The sequence below is a fragment of the Lepisma saccharinum genome, chromosome 24 (assembly GCF_977018435.1).
Source record: "Lepisma saccharinum chromosome 24, izLepSacc3.1, whole genome shotgun sequence".
Classification (NCBI taxonomy): domain Eukaryota; kingdom Metazoa; phylum Arthropoda; class Insecta; order Zygentoma; family Lepismatidae; genus Lepisma; species Lepisma saccharinum.
The window spans coordinates 57,798,650-57,826,060 of record NC_139252.1 but is presented as its reverse complement, the minus strand read 5'-3'; the positions used below and the strand labels follow the sequence as shown (position 1 = coordinate 57,826,060).

The window sequence follows — 27,411 nt, the reverse complement described above, 5'->3', positions numbered from 1 at the left end:
CTGTATGAAAAGTACCTGGCGGGTTCCAAATGGAAGAAAGTTGTCACAATGGATGAATCATATGTCCATCTCACTGCTGGTGGTCACATTCGGGCGATCACATACCGTGACATTGACGGCAAGGGGCGCAGCAACTTTGTTCGTCAGTGCAGGGAAAGTTTCCCTCGTGGCTTTATGGTTGTGACGGGATTCGGATACGAGGGTAAGTTGATGATACGTAAGGTGGACAAAAACGTGAAGGTGAATGCCAGATACTTCCAAGACTCCATTCTGACACCTATCTATCGGAGAGACATCCCACAATTGTATGGAATGGACGCGAACCAGGTGATGATCCATACGGACAAGGCTTCGAGTCATACCGCCAGAACATCACTACGTTTTTATCAGGAAATGGCAGAGGAATTAGTAATTGTGTCATTCCGTTTGAAGACATTCCTGTGAAAAGCCCAGATGCCAGTCCAATCGATTTTTGCGCATTTGGACTGTTGAAACGACGTCTTGAACATCGCCGCCCGCGCACCCTGGATGGTCTATGGAAAGCTTGCAGGGAGGAGTGGGACAGAATTCCCATGCCTGTCCTGCACTGGAGCTTACTGCAATGGAAACTGCGATGTCGGGGGATAGTCCACAATGCTGGGGGTCCAATAGAAAATGATCGGTGGCGGCGGCACGGTATCTCCTAAGGTGAGTACCCGTCAAAAATGGTCGGATATAAAGCGAACAACCTTACTGTATAAGTCCAATGCAAATTGCATGACACGGCAATTACACGTGAAAATTAAAGGATGGCTTGTTTTACTTTGGAACTCAGTAATGACCAAAATGTCACTTACCATGCTTTACCCCAGAACCCTTTCATGTAACATTCTCTGTCTTTATATTATTGTTACCCAGTTATTAATCCTGTAACTTCTTTCTGTATTATTATTCTTCGTGTATTTCTTCCCGCTCATTTTATTATTGGTAAAGATTGGTTGTAAGAGCGGGCAAAACAGATAAACACGGGGTTCCGAAAGAAGCATAAATTAACGAACGTAAGTCGAGGAATTTCTGTGTAAATTGAACCTTTCTTGCCAACGAATAACGTAAAGGTTCTCTGGGTTTTAGATCAGATACGTTCTCTATAGAGATGCGAGAGGAAATTGCTCTCAAAAAGCTCTTAATCTTTTTCAAAATCAACTACGTATGTCCATAACTTGAAAGAGCCATTTCATACTCTGTGCACAATTCTCTCTGTGAATGTATGTAATTTTACTAAAGTTTCATAGACTGCAATGGAGACTGTAAGTACTGGTGTTGCGCAATCAGAAAAGAAGCAGTAGTATGTTTAGGGTATCGCTAGCATGTAATCTGTAGTATAGTTACATCTTGAAGTCTCTTTCGAAAAGATATACAAAGGTTTAGCATGTACTTAGAACAGGACTACATTAATTCGAAAGCAATTTTCTCCGTAATTCTGAGCAAATGGTGTCGAAAACACAGCATTTTGACGTTGACCTCATATCCCATGGTCCTGTAGCGTTTCTTCCCTGTTAACGTAACAGTAGGCAAAACGTTTAACGTGTACAGTCCGTGCAAGGCTTTGTGTGTTGCCAAACTTTACGGCGGTGGTAGAAGTTGGCATTGAAAATTTGCTATTAAATTCGCCGTAAAGTTATGCAACACACACAACGCCTTGCAGGGAAGCGAGCATTTCAGGATATAGGTATCCCAGTTATATTGCTGGTGACTGTACAAGAACTCTACATATGGCAGAAATTTCCTAAATTCATTGTCAGTAGCAGATGTATGCAAGCTTTTAAAAGCTTTTTTAAGATTAGTAATTTAAAATTTGAATGGTGGTTTCCCATTGCGTGTTTGAGGAGGCTATCAGATTTCAGCTTTTCGATAATTTTGTTGTTCCGTGTAATATACTTTCAACATGTTCGTGTTGTAAAGTTGTACAACTTTCTGTAGATATTTTGTCATTACCTTCGTGTTGATACATCCAATTTATCAACAGGTAGCTGTAGTGTAATCAATCTTATTTTTATTCCTAAATTTTAGAACGATTAAATTTTATTCCTTAGTCTGATATTCCTGAAGGGAATAAAACTATCTTTCATAACGAAAACAATACGTAAATTTCAAGACAAGTTTTCTGACACAAATTCGGAGTATTTTGCTTTATTAGGAAACTAATCTTGTGTTATCTGCAATTAGAAATCAGATTTTAACCGCATCCAAATTTTGTTGTTTCTTTAGATATTAACTCAAGAAGACTGGAATGTGGTGTTGTTCAATGGAATGGAGAAGACGAGTCACTGGGCCGCCCTGTATTTTGTAGCCTTGATGACTTTTGGGAACTATGTTCTCTTCAATTTGCTGGTTGCTATTTTAGTTGAAGGATTCTCTGCAGAGGTTGGTATCACTGTGTTTAATTTCTGTCTTACCCAGATTATCGAACTTGCCAATAACTATTAATGATAATTAATTACAATTATTATAGTGCAATAATTATAATTTATTATATATATACTCTTTATTAAGTTATTAAATAATTATACAGTGTGTTTCAAAAGTCACTGAACCCTAACTTTCATCGATCAAAACCATAAGGAATATTGCATCTTGAAGCCTCGTCTTTGCTACGCCCCTTGTGGGTACGTACTTACATGTTATTTACCACGGCTACAGATATCTTAATCTCAGGGGATAGGTTCTTTGTTTGAGAATTCCAAATAAGAAAGCGTTTTATAGCCAAGAGGATATAGTTAAATGCGGATCTATATTCTGAGAACTATACAAAATACAGAGAAAAATATATAGCGACATTGAAATATATCGAAAATTTACATCGGTTACATTCTTCTTGAAAGGAAATCTTCTTCTTTCTCTTCGTAATTATGGAAAGGCTTCTTCTTCTTCTTCTTCTCTCTCTTGATTATAGAATAGGCTTCTTCTTCTTTGATTATGGAAAAGGCTTCTTCTTCTTTTCTTCTTTTGATTATGGAAATAAGCTTCTTCTTCTTTAATTATGGAAAAGGCTTCTTCTTCTTTGATTATGGAAAAGGCTTCTTCTTCTTTTCTTCTTTGATTATGGAAAAAGCTTCTTCTTCTTTTTCTTTTGATTATCGAATAGGCTTCTTCTTCTTTTGATTATGGAAAAGACTTCTTTTATTATTTCTTCTATATATAAGAAATCTAGTTGCGTCGTCTCGCTTCCTTTTCTTTATGCCCTTTATATGTTTTCTTTCCCTTTCCCGGTTTCTTTGGCAAACGATACAAGCTATACTTATATAAAGGAGTAAGGTCGACTAAACTGACACTAGCGCCACCTCCTATGTAACGACCAAAGGGGAATAACCAGGATCGCTAATAACAAGCGCTGCCAATGGCCCAGTGCGACTAAAAAAGAAGCGCAACCGTAAAGTGCTTCGGGGCGTCTAATTGACCACAGCGCCACCGGGGAACGGACAAATGCAAAAGCTGACGATGTTCTCCTCGTCAGAGAATCAAAAAGAGATTGAGATACATTTCTGAATTCATTTGCTCGCTTAATGACTTTCCTAAACGTTTCATATGCGGCTATATTCTGAATTCTTTTAAATTAATACATACATCATTCTATTTACTTCTATTATAGTATTTGAACTCTTCTTTTATATATTTCTCAATTTACTATAATATATATCATCCATCTTCTCCGCTCTAAGTTTTTTATAATCTCCTTCGCTCCTATTTATATAGCGTGCTGCCATCTCTTGTCGATTCCGAGAAACCATTCCTCCTTGCAACATTCATTGTGTCGTGTGAAACTGGCACGTGACATCTTGTGGCATGCATAATTTGTAATACTATATCGTGTCGACGTTTGCTACATAAGAAGCCCCAGAAACTAAGAATTGAAAATGTCGCTTATTATATGTGAAATTAAAGGGAAAACTATGCATAATTTGGAATTATTAATACAAACATTAGTTTTAAATAGCATATTGTTTCAAACCTATTACTTTTTTATAGTATAAATTGGATTTATGTGTGGTGCTTCAATTTAATTTAGTTTACTTTCATTAGGATACAGTATTATACGATAAGAAAACAAAATTAATTCAAATTTCGTTCATTTCTGAAACAAACCTTAGTTTGAAGAATCTGTTTATGATAATTTTCATAGTCTTTACATTGATCCATAACCATACATGTGCATGATGTCACACCCGTCACAGGTAAGATATGTTTATAAGAAAGTGTGTAGTAATATTTTTAGAAACTAGGGTAAGGTGGTTCATTTTCGATCACAAAAAATTTAATTCAATATAACTTGAAAAAATTTGGCAGCAAAATTACAGTTTTTGTACCAATGAAATGCTTACCTTTTCCGAAAGACGCTGGCATAACATGACATTTTTAGTTCTACTACTGTAGACACCAGAACGAAATTTCGGTCGGATAAAATTTTATTAGAATTGTACCTAGGTAGGTACAAATGTGATCACCGTGCGGTGCAATTTGGATCAACATTGAATGAAGAAACAGTATCCTTAATATATACTACAAGTGCAACTTCTTCTATGGCGTAGGCCTACAGGAGCAAAATGAAAACGAACTGCATGTTCTGTTAGTTTAATAACTCTGTTTGACTACATACATCGTTACGCAGCTACCCGCACTACCTTCTGTCTCAATCGAAATCCTCGCCCTTCCAAATATATCAGTCTCTCCACAATTGCGTCTTCCATCTGCTTGGAGAAAAGTCTTGGATGGCCAACATCAATCCTTGAAGGGGAAGGAACACCCGCTGCTTCTTGACGTGCCATCGTTACTTTGTTTTGTAGGGTGGCAAATTTAGCATGATAAAGTTGCGATCCTCCGCGTATATATGTGTACCTCTAGAACAGTGGTTCTCAACCTTTTTCAGTCCAGGACCCACCTTGAAGGATCTTATACTTCATGGGACCCCAGAATTACTTGTAGGGGTGTGCACCCAGTTTATAATCATATTTTTGCTAACATCGAGTGCTTTTACGCTTGCTTAAACAAATTGCTCATACTGCATTCTACAGAGCATTCCGTGACATTCGCTACGAGACTCGGCGGTAACCGGCCCGGCGTCAGCGCTTGTCTTTCCTGGTGAACGGGGTCCGCGACAGTCGCACACTACAATCTGTTTTTTTTTTCGCTCTCTTTCCCTTTCTGTTGACGTTGCAGACTGACGCCAGTATAATCCTGGTATTGAAGATTGTGGCTTAACATGGCACCACAAAAGTTTACATTACAACAAAGGATTTATCTTGTCGAGTGTTACTTCTGAAAGACGAATTGTGGAGAAGTGAGACGACGTTTTGCACCGAAATTTTCTGGTGTTCCCGTTCCACAAAGGACCACTATATGAAACCTCGTAAAAAAGTTTAGAGTAACAGGGTCAGTTCTGAATAAAAGTGGAAAAAAAAACCACGTGTACTTACTGAGGAAAAACTGGATGAGATAGGACACAGTTTAGAACAGTCGCCTCGGAAATCTATCCGCCGCCTCTCACAAGAACCGGGTGTTTCAAAAACCACAGCATTTAGAGCTGCTAAAATTCTTAAATTTAAGCCCTAATCTAAAAAATAAAGTATACAAAGACAATCCGCACACCATCCGTGAGTTAAAAGACAGTATTGTACGAGAAATCGGGAGAATTACAGTAGACGAACTTGCGGGGTCCGGGACTCTAGCGACTGTCGCGGACCCCGTTCACCGGGAAAGACAAGCGCTGACGCCGGGCCGTTTGCCGCCGAGTCTCGTAGCGAATGTCAGGGAATGCTCTGTAGAAAGGTAAATATGTAATTTATAAGACTAATTTACTAATATCTAACTAAGCACACATGCTGAAATTGAAAACATTTTTATTTTACTCACCGAACGAATGTGACTAATGTGCAATGGTAGAGCGCGATAAACAGAAATGTAGAGTTTAGACTACGTACAACACGGGTTGAATTTAAATGTTAGAACAATATACAGGTATCTTAGTAATTTTTAATGTAATATATTTTCAAGGCACAATAAATACATTTTCGAGCCCGACTTCACGACCCATCAAACACCCCTTCGGGACCCATTAGTGGGTCGCGCCCCATAGATTCAGAAACGATGCTCTAGAATACTCTGCATACTGTGAATACTGTTGATATACCTTCTTCGGTGTTCTTTTGCGAGGCATCTGTAACAATAAATTGAACAACACATTTACTTTGTGAAGTTACGGTAATGGAACTCAAACTGTATACCTCGCTGATGGAAATTGTACCATTTCCGCCGATCGAATATGTACCACTTTGTGCATGGAAACAAATAGTTCTGTAGTTCCTTTATCTCTCACCAGATAGCTACAGATGTCACATGATACAGCCACCACATGCTTGTCCACGTTTGACCTGAATTTTGCTGTCCTACGGTCAAGCATAAACACAGGGCACGCAAAATGACAGGCAGACGTTTATATACAAAGCACCTATTCTATTTCCCACGTACTCACCTTGCCATACAAAATTACGTCTGGTTCTCCGGGTTTCCCGTTGAATTTCTCGATGTTTCTGCACAACACAACTGACACCCCACGCAACAACTCTCACTCCTCAAACCAGCGTTGCCAGTAACAGGAAGCAAAATATTCGACTTTTTAGAACGGGTGATCGAAATAGTACCTATATCGAAAATGTACCACCCTACCCTAAATGCATCTAAATGTCGAGTAAAGTTTGCTTTGTGAAAATAAAGGGTGTCCGAATTGAAACGCCCTAATTTCAAATGTCTTTAACTCCACATGTATTTGATGCATCCAAATTAATTATGCATTAATGAATATAAATAGTCCTAAAGTTTCTGTGAGCAAGTAGTAATTAGTACACTTAGAACATTTGGTACATTTTAGTACATTTCTGCATGCGCCTGACATTACCCCACTATAATTTTTCTGTGGGGGGCATGTCAAGGACATGGTGTATTTAACCAAAGAGACAAGCCTGGTACTGCTTCGTGATAGAATTACGTGGGGCAACCAGCATGCTACAGGCAACCTGGTGAGAAATCGAGTATCGGCTGGACATCCTGCGTGCGACTCTTGGGCGCATGTAGAAATGTACTAAATGTACTAGAAATGTACCAAATGTTCTAAATGTACTAATTACTACTTTGCTCACAGAAACTTTAGGACTGTGTATATTCATTAATGTATGATTCATTTGGATGCATCAAACACATGTGGAGTTACAGACAGTTGAAATTAGGGCGTTTCAATTCGGACACCCGGTAAAATGAAATTGTTTCAGTAAACCCATATATTTCACGGAGTATTCTGAAAGACTGAGGAAGGTCCTAAAGTCATGTCTCAGAAGTGTCACACCCGTCACAAGTTCAAAGAATGTATTTTCTGTAGCTGAGAATTGAGATGGGGGAGAAATATTTTGCAGCTAAATACCTTTCATCAAGGACAATGAAATTACATGAATTGATAGTTACATATTTGAAAGTGCTGAGAAAATAATTTAAAAATGAATGCAAATTTTTCTGAAGGTCACACCTGTCACAATGGAATTGCCCCTAATTAATTGGGAAAGCAGAAGAGATTTTTTCCGAGAATGCAAATTTCAAGAGAGATGTGAATTTTTACGGCGGGTCATTGTTTGAAGTTTGATGACTGATGCCTTTCTGATCTGTGGTGTGCGTCCAATATTAATGATGTACAATGCCTGATGGGTTTGGAGATAGGTGTAAATGTCACTTAACGGTTCTCAAGTTATTATCGATAGACTTGACAAAACTTTAAAAACTGATTTGTTAGAATAATCCAAAAATATTTGGTTATTGTTTTAGATAGTAAACATAAACAAAATATTCATGATAGTCTTTGTTAAGATTTGTAAGTGTGTCTAAGTTTAAGGTATTTTGTACAAATGGACGCGATTGTTAAGTGTGAGCTGTATTGTTAACATGTAGGGTTCGTATGAAGAGATCACATACGCATTATGTGTTCAGTTGACGATAGAACAGTAGAAGCCTTTCAAACGTTCTAAAAATACATTTTAATATAGCAGAATTTATTAATATTTGTGTTCTCATTGGTTTTGAATTCCTTTTTGCGCCGACTTTCATATTTGTTTCGGGCGCACGTTAATATATATATATATATATATATATATATATATATATATATATATATATATATATATATATATTTCTGTTTAGAAACTTTTCTGCAGGTTCGTAATTAAAAATGTCTGAACTTTCGTTTTGCTTGTCTCTTCCAGCGAAACGAGAGGATGGAGAGGGAGCTGAGGGAGAGGCAGAAGCAACAAGAGAAAGAGAAGCTGGAGTTCATCCAGAGCATGCAGGAGTTCTCCCAGGCAGAGGGGAGGACGGACTCTGGATCGGACAGCGACAGCGGGATAGGGGGTGCGCAGGTAAGGGTGCTTAATCAACGAAGAGGAAAGTTTTCCTCGCATGATTAATACTTGTCTAGTTTTTTCGTATTGAACAATGAAGAAACCCTCTTCAGTATATCAAATAACTCCCTTAAATTTAAAGGTACAGAAAAGATACATGTACCGTTGTAATGTTCTTAAAATGCTCCACAATTATAATGTCAAAACGTCTCATAGTACTGTAATTATTTAGTAAGTTATGCTAAAACGTTAAAACAGGTCATGAAAAATCTAATTTTCTCCATTTTTGTTAATATATTTCCAAAAACACGCCGAGCACAGATAATATACACTTTCTTCTGTAAATTTTCCATTTCATACCTTTTAATTTGGTGCAAAAACGAAGATTCTCTCTATTCTGTGAGAAGTTATACGCGCTTAAAGATTACACTACAAATTCTGATGGCGGGCATATTGACGACGTCATTTCTCCGAATCCCGCAACGGGGTATTTTCAATTTTGGGACTTTTTCTCGCTAATAGAACACAAGATTTATTTTTTCAATCTCCAGGTTGAACTCTAATTCGACTGAAATATGGACGGAGAATGGGCATTTTAAAATCCATGAACAATAAATTAATCGCTACCAAACAACTTTTTTTCTAACATGCCTTTTCGTTTTATGTTGTCTTACTATTATTACGATCTCATTGCTAATTATTAGGACCCGGATAGTTGTACACTTTGCAAATGCGAATGCATATTTTAAACGTTTTTTGATAAATGCATATGCAAATGCAAACATGAAATCATATACATAAATTTCCTGCTCAATTTTCATTTTATTTCCTTCCGTCACTGATGATTATTCTCTACTTTCTTTTACAAAAGAAGCAGATAAGACTTCTTTCGTCGTCTTGGCGGGAACACACAGCTACTACTTTTTTTTAGAGAGAAACGACAACAATGGACAGTCTATACAACGTAGATGATTTTAAACTTCACTGTTGCCCTAAAAATATTGTCCAATTGCAACCTGCGAAATGAAGCGAGTTTTTTTCTGAGTATAAAAATATTCTTGCCGAAAACAGTAGTTTCAGGTTTGAATATCTGAGATATCAGCTGTAATCGAGTACAATCATGGCCTGTAAGGAATGTAATTTTTATTTCATTTATAAAATAGCTGTGTAAAGCAAATAAGAGTTTGTGGAAGAATTCAGAACTGCAACTTTTACATTTATTACATGCTACATACGTAGTATTAGCTGAAAATGTCTGCTGTTAACATGTAGGGTTCTTGAAGTACTGAAAAAAAAAAACATCTAAAATAGTGTTTTTCTAAAGTGCGTATTTTTTTATATTTTGCATATTTTAAGTACATAATTACATGCATATTTTAGTTATTTTTAAGTGCATAACTATCCTAGCCCTACTAACTAACTAACTCTCTAGCCTTCTTAAACCCGAAGGCTCATGGCTGCAGCAACACAGGCCTTCCACCTGTCCCTATCCTGAGCAAGATCTATATACTCTTTTCCATCCCTACCGATTTCCTTTAGGTCCATCTCAACGTTGTCCCTCCATCTTCGTCTCGGCCTTCCTACAGGTCTCTTACCATCAGGTTTCCCAACAAGAATCCTGTGAACTCCTCTTTCCTCTCCCATTCGTGCCACATGGCCCGCCCACCTAAGTCTTCTTGATTTAATCATTCTAATAATATCTGGACATGAATACAAATTATGTAGTTCTAAATTATGTAAAATTCTCCACTCACCTGTCTCCTCATCCCTTTTAGGTCCAAATATTTTCCTAAGGATCTTATTTTCAAATACTCTCAATTTATGTTCCTCTTTCAATGTAAGGGACCAAGTTTCACACCCATATAATACTATAATACTACAGGCAAAATTACTGTTTTGTATATTTATCCTAGCCCTACTAATCATGTTTTTGTTTTTGCAGCAGGATTCGAAGAAAAAGAGTACATCGAGTTTAGGAAACGCTGAGGATATAAGGAAAATGAAGGACAACGAGGCGAGGGAGAGGGAGAATGGCTTGAAGCAGCTTCACATGATGATTGACTATGAGCCGAAGTGTAACATTCAGAAAGGTAAGCAGAATGGCGTTGACAGGTTGTATTTTGAGCGTCCTGGAAGACTCCTTGCTTCACCCGCACACAAAAGTCATATCCGAATCCTCAAGTGCGCCGTACGCAGTGATGTGCCGTAGACTATAATTTTACGTCTACATGCATTGTCTACACGTAATCTACGCGTACATTACATTGGGTTGTAGTTAACATAGACTACGTAGACAATCTAAAGTGCATTAAAATTAATTTTCAATGGTTTCATGAAAGGAAAGTGACATTTTCAACTATATTAGTTCCTAACGAAATGAAAAGAACCCTATTTACAACAAAATTTCTCTTCTCTTGTATTATCAACTATGGGAGAAGATAAATAGTATGTAAAAACAACAACAGATGGCAGTCGTGAGGCAAGAGTGGTCTTTTTCCTATAAAACACTAGAATGTTTCCTATATTAGGTTTTTCCTAGGTGAGAAATTGTTCGAATTTGGAAGAAAGAGTATGAAAAGTTCTCCTCACACATCAGCAACTGATACGCAGTATAATTTTGTTTTACTTCCACGGCGCCCTTTGCTAAGATATCACCTTTCGCCATGTTGTTTACATAGATTACGTAATCTACGTGTATAAAATAGTCTACATGTAGACTATCGTTGTTTACGCGTAGACGCACATCACTGGCCGTACGTCTCTTTCTGTTCCGACTTCTCTTCGACTTCATTTATGCTGTGCGTTCGGACTGTTGCTGTACATGTATTCCACGGGTGGAACGGTGCAAATTGTCCATAACTATTTTCATTTTTCTCTCTTGCATCCTACGTGTTGTTAAGGAATGGATTTACAGTATGGTGGTGCATGGATATAGCTTTTTTCGCGTTTTCTTTCAATTCTTGAAACTCTCATTGAGTAAAACAAAGAGAAGAAACATGATGATGATGACATTTTACTTCGTAATATTTATATACGTCACTCTATAGCCAACGGCAAAGATGATAATAGGTAAATTGTTCATCTCTTTTTATTATTCTACATCCTGTTTTGTTTCAAGAAATCAAATTCTGTTGATAACGAAGCAGATGTTATCCTCTGTTTATTGACGTCTTCATTTCAATGCACGATCATTACGTTGTGGAAAGCAGACTTAATGAAAATGGTGCAGGACAGTTCGTCTACTATTACTTTTGCCGTTAGGTGCACGCACGAAGGTACATCTCGACCCTCATGATATGCTGTAGTTCTAATACCTGTGAAAAAAAAATTCCATTGAATCCTCTTCCTCTTTAACAGAATGCAAGATGCTGGGCCAGCCTGGGGTCATGAAGCCAGATCTACCGCCCATGCCTCCCATAATCACCCACACGGCAGCCACCCCCCAGGACTCTCCCAACACCACCCTGGAGCCGTGCATGAGGGACTTCAACAACAGGTTGTCCCCTGCTATGGCGCTGTACGCTAGCACGATGTCCATAGACTCCATAGACAGGTCATCGGTGAGCATAACTGACAATAATTTTAATTAAGAGATACTCTTTTCAGTAACTTTTTTCAGATGTGTACATGGATTATAATTCTGGATGAGCCAATAACGTTTAATGTTGTTATTATCATTACCAGTAGCGTGGCAAGCATTGTAAGCATTTTGTAAGAAAGCTCTTTTTGTATCCAAAATGGCAATATTATGAATTTTCTTTGTTTTTCCTTTTTGTCTGCTTTTTACTCGATCGGCACCCTCTATACTTCGGTGTCTATGTGGCGTACGTCTCTGCATATGGCTTCATATTGTCTGCTGATACGTTCTCTTTTCTTGTAGTCCTCGCAGTGCAGCATTCCAGGCCTGCTGAAGCCGCCGACCAACAAGCTGAACAACCTTAGCCAGCCGGGCGTCTACCCCCGAGGAAGCTTCTCCAACCACCCCAGGGAGCTCGAGAGGAAGGACAGCATCTCCGTGTCCACCAACACCACGAGGTAAGTAGGCGTTTTTTTCCCTTTCGGGGCATTTGGCACAAACTTTGCAAGGGAAGCATCCTTACGCCGTTTACTCCTGTCAAAATTCAGGAAGGGTTTGTTCGATGCAGAGGGTAGCAATCAGGGGTGTGCGCTCCCGGAGAGCAGAATGTAGGGAGATGAAACCAGAGGCGGCACCAAGAGTGAATCCGGAGAGCAGAATGTAGGGAGATGAAACCAGAGGCGGCACCAAGAGTGAATCCGGAGAGCAGAATGTAGGGAGATGAAACCAGAGGCGGCACCAAGAGTGAATCCGGAGAGCAGAATGTAGGGAGATGAAACCAGAGGCGGCACCAAGAGTGAATCCGGAGAGCAGAATGTAGGGAGATTAAACCAGAAGCGGCACCAAGAGTGAATCCGGAGAACAGAATGCTGGGAGATGAAACCAGTTGGGCTCCGAGACCAGAATGTAGGGAGAAAAAACCATTGGCGGCGCCAAGGGTGGGTTCCGCGACCAGAATGTAAGGAAGAATATAAAACCAGAGGTAGAGCCAAGGGTGGCCCTCAAGACCACAATGTAAGGATATAAAACCAGAGGTGGCGTCAAGGGTGGGCCTCAAGACCACAATGTAAGGATATAAACCCAGAAGTGGCGCCAAGGGTAAGTAGACTGCGATACCAGAATGTAGGGAGTTGAAACCAGAGGCGGAGCTAAAGATGAATCCGAAGATTAGAACATAGGGAGATGATACGAAAGGCGGTGCCAAGGGCAGTCCAAAGTAAGCCATGCCCACCGAAAATGAGGTTGGTCCACCCTGTTAAAATATAATTAGCAAATTTTATGATGAAAATAACGCTAAAATGTAAATATGATTATGGGATACCACCTTACAAGCTTTTAGCGCCTCCCCTTTGGCGTAGTTGTAACGTCGTCGGCTTGTAATTAAAAGGTCCCAGGTTTGATACCCGGTGTAGGTACTATAGTGGTTCGGATCCCACTTTTAGTCCAGTTGTCCTTAGAATGTAGAAAGACAGACGAATTAAGCAAGGAATAGGATAGCTACACACACACATATTTTATATATACAGGGTGACTGGTAATTAGATGTATTCCCTGAAAGGGGTTAAAGTAGAGACAATTTGCAATAAATTTGACCATATGATACCCCGTCCGAAAATTAGTAGTTTTCGAGATAATCGAGTTTCTATTGTTTTTTCTAAAAATGACAATTTTCCACATAAAAAGATGAATTGAGAAAAAACTGATAATTGTACGGAACTTATTTAAGCGTTTTCTGATAGCTAACAAACAAGTGGTTCGTTTTAAAAAAAAGTTTTTTCCAAATAACAATCACATGTAAGTACCGGGTGGGTCTAAACTTACAAGTGATGATAAAAAAATGCACTCTTAGTTTACTTGGCAACGTATTAATAAGAAAAAAGGGTATGACACGAACCGTACAAATTACTTAAATTACTTCCTTGAGTCATCAGCTATCCAACAAGGTACAAATGTTGCTAACATTCACATTTGTGTACAAGAAATAATACTTCATTCATCTTCATGTGTATGGAATCAATGAACAATACAATTAAAGAACATTACACGTCTTGCTCAAAGTGGGCACCTCCGTTACGAATGCAGGCACGCAGGTTATGGGTCATTTGGTCTCTTAACTCGTGATGTGATGGTGGCCTTGACGTGTTGACCAGCTGTTAAGATCCTCTCCCTGAGCTCTTCTTGCGAGTTTACCGGTGCCTTGTCATGTGGCTCCAAATGTAAAAGTCGCAAGGCGTCAAATCGATCGGGGGATCGAGCTGGGCAGTCATCATGCTGGTAAATCATGTCACGTCTTGTAGCTAGAGGCACATCCTCCAACAACATTGCCATCCCGTTCCGCAAGAAATGTTCATAAGTGATGCCATTTAAGATTTGGGGCAGGAAAAATGGCTCGATGAAATGATTGTTGATTACGCCCATCCATACTACTGCCTGGGCGTGCGACAGTGGCTGGATGAAAAGTACCCGAAGAAATGGATTGGCCGAGGCGGACCGATTCCCTGGCCGGCTCGATCCCCCGATCGATTTGACGCCTTGCGACTTTTACATTTGGAGCCACATGACAAGGCACCGGTAAACTCGCAAGAACAGCTCAGGTAGAAGATCTTAACAGCTGCTCAACACGTCAAGGCCACCATCACATCACGAGTTAAGAGACCAAATGACCCATAAAAACCTGCGTGCCTGCATTCGTAACGGAGGTGCCCACTTTGAGCAAGACGTGTAATGTTCTTTAATTGTATTGTTCATTGATTCCATACACATGAAGATGAATGAAGTATTATTTCTTGTACACAAATGTGAATGTTAGCAACATTTGTACCTTGTTTGATAGCTGATGGCTCAAGGAAGTAATTTAAGTAAATTTGTACGGTTCGTGTCATACCATTTTTGTTATTAATACGTTGCCAAATAAACTAAGAGTGCATTTTTTTATCATCACTTGTAAGTTTAGACCCACCCGGTACTTACATGTGATTGTTATTTGGAAAAAACTTTTTTTTAAACGAACCACTTGTTTGTTAGCTATCAGAAAACGCTTAAATAAGTTCCGTACAATTATCAGTTTTTTCTCAATTCATCTTTTTATGTGGAAAATTGTCATTTTTAGAAAAAACAATAGAAACTCGATTATCTCGAAAACTACTAATTTTCGGACGGGGTATCATATGGTCAAATTTATTGCAAATTGTCTCTACTTTAACCCCTTTCAGGGAATACATCTAATTACCAGTCACCCTGTATATATATATATATATATTATATATATAGGAGCTCGATATATATATATATATATATATATATATATATATATATATATATATATATATAACCATTGATTTGTAACCACACGCAAAGGAAGATCGTAATGAGGTGCGCCAAATTTGCCCCTTGTACCTAGCAACGGATATTACAGATCCACCTCTACCAACAGACAATGCAGCGCTGGGATGAGAGCGGGCAAACGATCGCCTTGAATCAATTTGATTACATCAATTCCAAGGTGAGTGTTAACAGGTGGGATCCATCACGCTAATGAACGTGGATTGGATGATAATCAATGGCGCGATACGGACCGATTACATTTGGAGAAAGGGATCATTTAGAAGAACATCCACCGTTCGATAATATGGGGTTGATACACTTGGCCCTAATGGCAAAATAATGAAGTTATCGAATGCACTCGGCGAGTCACGTGACTCAGAGTTGCCATCCTACCAGTCGTTCTACCAGCTCTAGTGAGACGTATTTGGTTTTAGTTCGAGTTTTTATGTTCACTTTATGCAGATAGGCTAATAGGGACTGGACCTATTGTTTAAAGTGACTGATTACAAGTCAACGACGTTACCACTACGCCATCCGGAAGGCATAATTTATGAACAAGCCTTAAATTTGTATTATTTTATGTCGCGACAGCACAGTGTTTATTTTCAATTATGATTTCTACAATCAAGATCAGGAGTGAGATATTTTCTTTCCACAATTTAATATCCTTACAATGCTGCAAGATACAAATTAAATTAATTTTCAAACTGTGAACGCGTTTATCACCCTAACTACATAACTTACATGTTTGGTGTTTTTTTTGTTTTTTTTGTTTTGTTTTTTTTTGTTTTGTTTTTTTGTTTTTTTCAAGACGTAGCAACCTGACACTTTGCTAGGTCATACTTCTCGAGCTTTTCTGCAAGCAGAATATTTTTAAAGCATTGTGACCTCCAGACTTCTACAGAAGTAACCCCTACAAGATATTGAAACTGTAGATGAGCAGTGCGCGGAGTAGAACTGAAAAAATGCTTGAAAAGGTAACCCGAAATGCCGACCTTCGTGACGAAGTGGTTAGCACAGTTCGTTACGACGCTAGGAGTCTCGGGTGAAATCCTGGCCAGGACATGTGTGTTCTTTGTGGTCCTTTAATCAATCATATCATCACTATCCTCATTTTCACGATTAGTCAAATGTGGCAGAAAAGCGAAGTAAAATAAACCAAGGCAGTCAATAAAATCGTAGCCCGAAATATAGCGAGGCATTCCAAGTATAAACAGAACAGAATTATGATCACTTTAGCACTTGCTGCAGTAAAAAATGTCTGGTATTCGCTGTCCACTTTTAAGCTGAACACCCTGTATTATTAGAAGAGTACAGTTGGAGTGTATACAAACGCTGTATAATCTATTGAATATTTCTCCTTTATGTTCAGAATGACATTTCCAATGTTCACTGTAACTAAGTCCAAGTTTGAAGTGTTCCTTGTGACGTCACTTCCTCCTTCGTCCTTTTCAGCACGCCGAAGATGCAGCGAAGATGCTCGTGGAAGCTGGGCAGACCCTCCCTGAAGAAGAAGTCCAAGAGCAGAGACAGATGCTACTCGGGGTCTGAGGAGGAAGGCGAGGAGATTGTTCTCAACAATGGCCTCAACAATAATAACATTAACCCAATGTAAGCCACAGTGGTTTTCTTATTTTGACTGCAGTAAACTCTAAACCTTTCATTTTCAACTCGCAGGTTGAAAGTCTCTCAATTGAATTCCCCATTGGAATTTTACACACACACACACACACAGACACACACACACACACACAAATCAAGAACTCATGCCTGCTACATAGTTATGTAATTTTCATGATTTTGTTTTCATAACCATATTTATGTTTCATATAACTACAGTTTATAATATTGATCTATCTTTATGTAAGATAAAATATTCAGACTTAAATTTGATATTTTTCTTAAATGTTCCAACGCTGTATAATATGTGTGACCGCATGTCTAATATTCCGAACGGTTCTAAACTGGCGTATATACAGACAGGTGACGTCATGAATGCGCTCGCGCTCACAAAAAAACCGCTTGCGTTACGTTTTTGTAAATTAACAAGGAGATCGTTACGTTTTAACGGTAAAATATTGTACATTTTATTTGAAAAACAATTCACCAACGCCTTCAATTTTCATAAAAGGGAATAGCAAGAAACATTGCTCGTGTTGTGCTTTTAGTTTACACTATAGTGTAATTCCGACAATGAGGATGAATAATGATTAGTTGAAATTGATGAAGGGAGACTCTCAAAGGTACACTCACACTATGACTCGAACCTAGGGCCGTTGGTGGGAAGAACGTGACGTGCAGCATAAAGCACTCGGCTACTGAGCCGTCATTGTTTACGAAAATATATTATATTATGTATGAATATATTACACCATTTTACAGTAGTTTCTGTTAGTAATTTTGCATTAATATCGTTTGTGACACTACATTGTACAGTCACGGACACTTCTGGGTTGTAATAATTCCATTGAAAGTCAATGGATTTTTTACAACCCAGCAGTGTCCGTGACTGTACAGTGCTTCGGATCCCATTTTAAAATGTAGACCCGGTCCCGATTAGCCTATCTGAGCATAAAATGGTTGTGTGTGTGTATCTTATTGAACACACATAAAGAAAAATACATCAGTAGTGCAGGTGCCCGGGTTCTGCGCCCGAAAGTGAGGCTCGGTGAGGCTTGCCTTAATGGATTTCTCTCGTAAGGCATGAGCCTCATTTTCTCGCAGTGTTGCCAACTCCTCACTCGAAAAAATCACCAAGGTTTTTTTTTGGGGTCTAACGTAACCTAAAGCAAGAAGCTGGCAATCTTGCTTGAGGCTTGCCTTAATGGTTTGCTCTTGTAAGGCATAAGCCCTATTTTCTTGCAGTGTTGCCAATATTTTACTCGAAAAAATCACCAAGGTTTTTATTTGGGTCTAACCTAGCCTAAAGCAAGGAGCTGGCAACCTTGCTTGAGGCTTGCCTTACAGTGCATAAAGCAAGGAGCTGGCAACCTTGCTTGAGGCTTGCCTTACAGTGCATAAAGCAAAGTTGCCAACCTACTGGTACTTTTGCTATGGCTTTTTACAAAAAGAGAGAGGAGAGAGAGAGAGAGGGAAGAGTTAAACAACCGACAGCCCACCTACAGCCTTTTTTTTCTTGGTCTAACATAACCTAAAGCAAGGTTGCCAACCTACTGGTATTTTTGCCATAGCTTTTTACAAAAAAGAGAGAAAAGAGAGAAAGGGAAGAGTTAAACAACCGACAACTACCAACACCCACCTACAGCTTTTTTTTTCTTGGTCTAACCTAACCTAAAGCAAGGAGCTGGCAACTTTGCTTGAGGCTTGCGTTACAGTGCATAAAGCAATTTTTGCCAACCTACTGGTATTTTTGCCATAGCCTTTTACAAGAAAAAAAAGAGAGAGGAGAGAGAGAGAGGGAAGAGTTAAACAACCGACAGCTGCCAACACCCACCCTAACCTAACCTAACCTAACCTAACCCACCCTAACCTAACCTAACCTAACCTAACCTACCCTAACCTAACCTAACCTAACCTAACCTAACCCACCCTAACCTAACCTAACCCAACCTAACCTAACCTAACCTAACCTAACCAGGTCTAACCTAACCTAAAGCAAGGAGCTGGCAACTTTGCTTGAGGCTTGCCTTACAGTGCATAAAGCAATTTTTGCCAACCTACACATACTAAACAAGGAGAGCCGGCAACAAACACGTACTGCCGTAAAAGAGAGGGAGATGGGTGGATGGTAATATAGTATGTGTGTGCGTGTGTGCGTATAATATGTAGTATTATTAACTAGAGTGTGTTGGCAATTTACTTACAACTAAAAAAAAATAGAGATGCCAACGTTGCTGTAAGATGGAGAGAGAAAAACTTATAGCTGACAACAGTAATGAGCGAATGCGCCATATCGTAATTTTCCAACTCCGGCAATGTTTATATATCGTGACTTTTGTAAACCTCTCTCGGGGGAACGATGTGCCACACACACACACACACACACGCGCGCGTGTATTGTGACGCAAGCAAACAAACAAAATAATAATAATTGTTGTTTTTTAGGATTCCTGGCCCCCATAACCCCGCCAGGAGTGCGTGGTGCCCAACCAAAAAAGTAAAGGTTTTCCCGTACGATCTTCGAACGTAAAATTGATTGACGTGGGGGACAAATCTCTTCGGGGGTGTTTTTCAATTTGTATATTTACCTGTGCATACTATTTATTATTAATTTAACTGTGTTCTGTTTGGCATCTATTTCGAGCAGTTTGCCTGGCGGTAAAGTCTTATTGTTTTTAAATTTTTTTGATTTTTTTACGCAAGGCCATGATCTTACGGATGCACGTGACATTAAGCGTGTCTCGTGAAAAATACACGTGAAGATTAGCTTCCGTACAACCGGCTGGATTTGTAACGCCGCGATAAACATTAACTTCCGTACCGGGCAGAATGCCTGTTCCGGCGGCGTGGAATTTGCGCCACTCCCCAAGTTCACGTTGAAAGGGGAGAGGCCGGCTGCGACCATGATGCTCGGGTAGAGTGACGTAAAGTCCAATGTCAAAATAATCTCATCCTCCGTTCTGTTTTTGAGTGCCACGTTCATGTGAGGGTTACGGCGTACGTAACCCCCGACCAGCTTGTGATGATACTCGAGATGTTGCCGTGGGAAACACAATCATCGCTTGTTCTGCAACGCTTTGCTGAAATAGTAATGCGAGAGATGCAAGTTGAGTTTGTGCCCTCGAACCTGGTCCGTACGCAACATGCTCTGGCAGCACAATTCGGGTCGCCCTAAACTCAGAGGCCTAGTGAGTTGGCAATACTGACACGACCTAGTTTTTGCTTATATTGTCACCGCAACCGGATGCGACGACGGGCATTATCTTCTCCCCACCAGGTTGAAGTACAACGAAACATACTTCAGCGTGTACGAGGAGAGGTTCCCGAAAAGGTAACGCACCACTTCGATGCCGTCCAATTCGAGTTTCGGACGACCAGAAAATCAGAGGCAATATTGATACGGCCTAGTAAGTTGGCAACATTAGTAGACCCAAATGGAGAGTTCTGCGACCGAAAGTGAGGCTCGGTGAGGCTCGCCTTAATGGTTTGCTCTTGTAAGGCATAAGCCTTATTTTCTCGCAGTGTTGCCAACATCTTACTCGAAAAAATCACTAAGGTTTTTCTCCACGTTCCACTGCATAGGGTATCCTCGGGCAAACGCATGGGAAAGAGTACCGTGTGACTTCTCGTCGATATTTTGGTTCCTGCTTTGAATCCTCCCGCCTGATAGTATGCTGCGTCCGTTTTGGATAATTTCAACGTTCCCACTGCCGTCGACGTGATGCCTGGATAATCTATTCTGTCGATGACGGTGTTGTGTTTCCTCGCCTCTACCTGCGAGAACAGGTGAGGCACGAAGTTGTCCACGAGTATCAAATTTGCTGCTGCGGGGAACGCGTATCCGCTTTCCTTCTTCACCACGTCGAATTCAAGGTAGAGGTCCGCTCTGTGAGGATGAACGAACCCGTCCCCTACGTCCACGTCGTATTCGATCTCTCTGTTCGCTTCGTTCAAATTTCCGAACATAGGTTCTATTCATATTTTTACTTACGTATAGGCGTACATGATGAATCAGCAAACATATTTTTTCTAAGTCTTGCTGTTTCCAAGATAACCCTATTTCCGGTCGCCATTTTCGATTTCCGAGCATAGGTTCTATTCATATTTTACTCACATATAGGCGTACGTGATGAATCCGAAAACAGATTTCTCCTAAGTTTTACCGTTTCCAAGATAACCCCATTTCCGGTCGCTATTTTCGATTTCCGAGCATAGGTTCTATTCATATTTTACTCGCGTATAGGTGTACGTGATGAATCTGAAAACAGATTTCTCCTAAGTCTTACTGTTTCCAAGATAACCCCACTTCCGGTCGCTATTTTCGATTTCCGAGCATAGGTTCTATTCATATTTTACTCACATATAGGCGTACGTGACGAATCCGCAAACAGATTTCTCCTAAGTCTTACTGTTTCCAAGATAACGCCACTTCCGGTCGCCATTTTGGATTTCCGAGCATAGGTTCTATTCATACTTTTTCTCACATATAGGTGTACATGACAAATCCGCAAACAGATTTCTCCTAAGTCTTACCGTTTCCAAGATAACGCCACTTCCGGTCGCCATTTTGGATTTCCGAACATAGGTTCTATTCATACTTTTTCTCACGTATAGGTGTACATGACGAATCCGCAAACAGATTCTTGCTAAGTCTTACCGTTTCCAAGATAACCCTATTTCCGGTCGCTATTTTGGATTTCCGAGCACAGGTTCTATTCATACTTTTTCTCACGTATAGGTGTACGTGATGAATCACCAAACAGATTTTTCATAAGTTATGAATTGGAGGGTTCTATGACAACCTATATTAATTCTCGTAAGAGAACAGAACGTGTCCTACGGGGCAAGTTAAGGGGCATGTGCATGGCCAAAGGGGAAGTTTTTTTGCGCGCTCAAGCATGATTTAATTTTATTATATTTTCAGATTGACCACAAAACAAGGTGTTGACAGGCAGTGTGTATATATATTGTAAGAAGATGTTTCATTATCAACCTCTACTTCTTGCAGTACATCCTGGACACAGCGTTGCAGGTTAACAAAGGATTTTTGGTCAGTATATATTTTTTTTCTTAAAACTGTTCGGTTACTCGCTCGTTCCTGACATCATACACAAAAGTTTTCTCCGCGATGAGGATGACGCTACACAGAGTGTCGGCAGGCAAGGCATCGTGGAACTCGCACACAATCTTGATGTTGGTGCGATCGTTAACAACCACCTGCTTTCTTTTAGATGTGTTGATGACGAACATGGGTCTGCGAGCTATGAACTCGTTTGGATTGTAGTACACGTCCACGTTACCGGAAGTCACTCGTTTGTAAGCTGTGTACGCCTCGTACAGTTTCAGGTAGTCCTCTTCTGCGATGTTTAGGTTGTAGTTCTCACGTGGGAAAACTTCGTTCCTGCCATTTTTGAGGTAAATGTTCTTAATCTTGCAGTTGTCGAACTGGCTTGAATTTTTCTCCTGATTGTTACCCCTTCCTGTCTGGAAGAGTATGGCTGCAAACTCGGGCATGTCGTACCGAATGTTGTTGAATTGCGTGGTTACGTCAAATTCGAAATGATTGCCGGAAGCAGGTTTTTGCACACACTGGTAGCCATAAAACTGAATGGACACTTGAGGATTCTTCAGGATGTCGGCTTTGTACTTGAGAGCATAGTTTGATTCGTATTCTACCACTGGCACGCGCAGCTCCATGGACCTTACAATACACTTGGCAGCGTCGGGTAGTGTGTTGGGAAGCAAGGTAGTCCCGTCCGGGCCCAAAGTGCTGTATCGCATCAGTGCGTCGTTGTCGTTGGCAGCTCTGCGAAAAGTGACGCGCAAACCACCCTTCCACATGATCTCCTTGTAGTCCGAGAAGAAACCGGGCAGCAGACGCATGGGAAACAGTACTGTGTGACTTTGAGTTTTGATTTTTGTACCTGCTTCGAATCCCCCTGCCTGGTAGTATGCTGCACCGGTCTTGGAGAGTTTCAGTGTTCCCACGGCAGTCGAGGTAATCCCGGGGTAGTCAACCCTATCGATGACGGTGCCGTGCTTTCTAACTTCCACCTGTGAGAATAGGTACGGCACAAAATTATCTACGAGTCTTAGGTTTGCGTTGGCAAGAAATGCTTCGCCGTTGTCTCTCTTCACTACATCAAACTTGACGTACAAATCAGCTCTGTGAGGGTGAATGAATCCATCCCCGACGTCCACATCGTATTCTATCTCTCGATTCGCTTCGTTAAGGTTGGCAAACGTGCGACGGTTGGGAGGGAAGGACTGCAACTCGTAACTTTCGATTTGTTCCATGATGGCTATTTATTATATGTTAATCTCCACGACGGCAGTGGTCGCGGCTCCTGCAAAATCAACTACCTCCCCCTTTTTGTTTGTCACTGCTAATTCTATGTTGTCTATGCGATTACGATATACAGGAAAGTATATCGGTGGGGAGGGTGTGTAGATAATTGGCTCCATGAACTCAGAGTTTGGTTTGAACGTAACGATAATACCTGTCTGCTTGTGACTCCCTGGGATGCCGTCAGAGGATTTGGTGATCATATCTTGATTATTTTTTACAGAGCAGTTCGGGTAGGTTGTTATTTATAGACCCCACCCCAATTTTTTTTTGTTTTGTGTTCATGGCGATGGTCGTACCTAATGCGGCGACCCGTTCGCCCAGCGAGATGTCTCTGCTGACGAGTCTCCCGAAAGCTGCGTGCTCTAACTTTCTGTCAGCATCATGACGTACATCGAGATCGGTATTGGTATTGTAGGCAATATCGTGATTCTTGCATGCAGCATCCAGGGGATTCACACTCTTGTCGCCTCTCTTTAGTCGCTGTTCGAGTTTGGTACCGGGACCGCGGTACTGGTAACCTGGCAAGTGCATCTTGAAGGGTAGCTTGTTGATGATGTCGTTCACGAGACCTCGACCTTCGGCCACGTTCCAAAATTTCGGAGGTAGGGTGTTGATGATTTTGATGAGGTACCCTATGCCTTTGTCGTCATTCACAATGAAGTTGGCAAGCTTGGAGCTAACCATGTCCACAATTCCTACCTTCTCGTTGCGAAAGTTGCTGTTGCCTGCATTCTCCTCTCCTGCAATAACCAACAACCTGTCTATGAGCTTGCGCACGTCGTCAACCCATACAAACTCTTTGGGCAGGTTGTTGTAGAGTTTGATGCTGCTGCCTGTTTTGACCTGGTTCCATATCGGCTTGATGAGGTTCTTGTATTTTTCGCCGCTGCTAGATTTGACGCGATTCTGCGTAGCGTCGTTGTTTTGGTACAAGGCATCCGTCATGATCAAAATTTCCTTGTAACTTTGGTAATCTTCGTCTGTGTAATCTCTTGGCTGCTTTTTTGGTGATGAGTTCCCACAGTCCAACCGTGCCGAAAATTGATTGATCAACAGGCCGTTGAGTTTAGTTCGAGAAAAACGAGGTTTTCGGATTGTACCCAACCATGGAACTCAACGAGGGCGTGGTTTGGAAAATCGGAAAATCGAAAGTCACGTTCGAGGGTGACAACGTGAAAGTCAATTTGGGTGAGAAAAACAGCTGGAACAGGTATCCCGGCACGGTTGGACTGTGGGAACTCATCACCAAAAAAGCAGCCAAGAGATTACACAGACGAAGATTACCAAAGTTACAAGGAAATTTTGATCATGACGGATGCCTTGTACCAAAACAACGACGCTACGCAGAATCGCGTCAAATCTAGCAGCGGCGAAAAATACAAGAACCTCATCAAGCCGATATGAAACCAGGTCAAAACAGGCAGCAGCATCAAACTCTACAACAACCTGCCCAAAGAGTTTGTATGGGTTGACGACGTGCGCAAGCTCATAGACAGGTTGTTGGTTATTGCAGGAGAGGAGAATGCAGGCAACAGCAACTTTCGCAACGAGAAGGTAGGAATTGTGGACATGGTTAGCTCCAAGCTTGCCAACTTCATTGTGAATGACGACAAAGGCATAGGGTACCTCATCAAAATCATCAACACCCTACCTCCGAAATTTTGGAACGTGGCCGAAGGTCGAGGTCTCGTGAACGACATCATCAACAAGCTACCCTTCAAGATGCACTTGCCAGGTTACCAGTACCGCGGTCCCGGTACCAAACTCGAACAGCGACTAAAGAGAGGCGACAAGAGTGTGAATCCCCTGGATGCTGCATGCAAGAATCACGATATTGCCTACAATACCAATACCGATCTCGATGTACGTCATGATGCTGACAGAAAGTTAGAGCACGCAGCTTTCGGGAGACTCGTCAGCAGAGACATCTCGCTGGGCGAACGGGTCGCCGCATTAGGTACGACCATCGCCATGAACACAAAACAAAAAAAAATTGGGGTGGGGTCTATAAATAACAACCTACCCGAACTGCTCTGTAAAAAATAATCAAGATATGATCACCAAATCCTCTGACGGCATCCCAGGGAGTCACAAGCAGACAGGTATTATCGTTACGTTCAAACCAAACTCTGAGTTCATGGAGCCAATTATCTACACACCCTCCCCACCGATATACTTTCCTGTATATCGTAATCGCATAGACAACATAGAATTAGCAGTGACAAACAAAAAGGGGGAGGTAGTTGATTTTGCAGGAGCCGCGACCACTGCCGTCGTGGAGATTAACATATAATAAATAGCCATCATGGAACAAATCGAAAGTTACGAGTTGCAGTCCTTCCCTCCCAACCGTCGCACGTTTGCCAACCTTAACGAAGCGAATCGAGAGATAGAATACGATGTGGACGTCGGGGATGGATTCATTCACCCTCACAGAGCTGATTTGTACGTCAAGTTTGATGTAGTGAAGAGAGACAACGGCGAAGCATTTCTTGCCAACGCAAACCTAAGACTCGTAGATAATTTTGTGCCGTACCTATTCTCACAGGTGGAAGTTAGAAAGCACGGCACCGTCATCGATAGGGTTGACTACCCCGGGATTACCTCGACTGCCGTGGGAACACTGAAACTCTCCAAGACCGGTGCAGCATACTACCAGGCAGGGGGATTCGAAGCAGGTACAAAAATCAAAACTCAAAGTCACACAGTACTGTTTCCCATGCGTCTGCTGCCCGGTTTCTTCTCGGACTACAAGGAGATCATGTGGAAGGGTGGTTTGCGCGTCACTTTTCGCAGAGCTGCCAACGACAACGACGCACTGATGCGATACAGCACTTTGGGCCCGGACGGGACTACCTTGCTTCCCAACACACTACCCGACGCTGCCAAGTGTATTGTAAGGTCCATGGAGCTGCGCGTGCCAGTGGTAGAATACGAATCAAACTATGCTCTCAAGTACAAAGCCGACATCCTGAAGAATCCTCAAGTGTCCATTCAGTTTTATGGCTACCAGTGTGTGCAAAAACCTGCTTCCGGCAATCATTTCGAATTTGACGTAACCACGCAATTCAACAACATTCGGTACGACATGCCCGAGTTTGCAGCCATACTCTTCCAGACAGGAAGGGGTAACAATCAGGAGAAAAATTCAAGCCAGTTCGACAACTGCAAGATTAAGAACATTTACCTCAAAAATGGCAGGAACGAAGTTTTCCCACGTGAGAACTACAACCTAAACATCGCAGAAGAGGACTACCTGAAACTGTACGAGGCGTACACAGCTTACAAACGAGTGACTTCCGGTAACGTGGACGTGTACTACAATCCAAACGAGTTCATAGCTCGCAGACCCATGTTCGTCATCAACACATCTAAAAGAAAGCAGGTGGTTGTTAACGATCGCACCAACATCAAGATTGTGTGCGAGTTCCACGATGCCTTGCCTGCCGACACTCTGTGTAGCGTCATCCTCATCGCGGAGAAAACTTTTGTGTATGATGTCAGGAACGAGCGAGTAACCGAACAGTTTTAAGAAAAAAAATATATACTGACCAAAAATCCTTTGTTAACCTGCAACGCTGTGTCCAGGATGTACTGCAAGAAGTAGAGGTTGATAATGAAACATCTTCTTACAATATATATACACACTGCCTGTCAACACCTTGTTTTGTGGTCAATCTGAAAATATAATAAAATTAAATCATGCTTGAGCGCGCAAAAAAACTTCCCCTTTGGCCATGCACATGCCCCTTAACTTGCCCCGTAGGACACGTTCTGTTCTCTTACGAGAATTAATATAGGTTGTCATAGAACCCTCCAATTCATAACTTATGAAAAATCTGTTTGGTGATTCATCACGTACACCTATACGTGAGAAAAAGTATGAATAGAACCTGTGCTCGGAAATCCAAAATAGCGACCGGAAATAGGGTTATCTTGGAAACGGTAAGACTTAGCAAGAATCTGTTTGCGGATTCGTCATGTACACCTATACGTGAGAAAAAGTATGAATAGAACCTATGTTCGGAAATCCAAAATGGCGACCGGAAGTGGCGTTATCTTGGAAACGGTAAGACTTAGGAGAAATCTGTTTGCGGATTTGTCATGTACACCTATATGTGAGAAAAAGT

General features: G+C 41.0%; 1 protein-coding gene across 4 annotated transcripts in view; it reads left to right on the top strand.

The window, feature by feature from the left end:
- Positions 1–27,411, top strand: part of Ca-alpha1T (Ca[2+]-channel protein alpha[[1]] subunit T) — a 172,222-nt gene that overhangs the window by 89,317 nt on the left and 55,494 nt on the right. For all 4 annotated transcript variants that reach the window (XM_083110833.1, XM_083110835.1, XM_083110832.1 and 1 more), the window contains 6 exons: positions 2,248–2,403; positions 8,277–8,429; positions 10,354–10,501; positions 11,769–11,971; positions 12,292–12,446; positions 16,768–16,923. In XM_083110833.1, the coding sequence (XP_082966959.1) occupies positions 2,248–2,403; positions 8,277–8,429; positions 10,354–10,501; positions 11,769–11,971; positions 12,292–12,446; positions 16,768–16,923 (971 nt within the window). The remainder of the gene's footprint in view (positions 1–2,247; positions 2,404–8,276; positions 8,430–10,353; positions 10,502–11,768; positions 11,972–12,291; positions 12,447–16,767; positions 16,924–27,411) is intronic.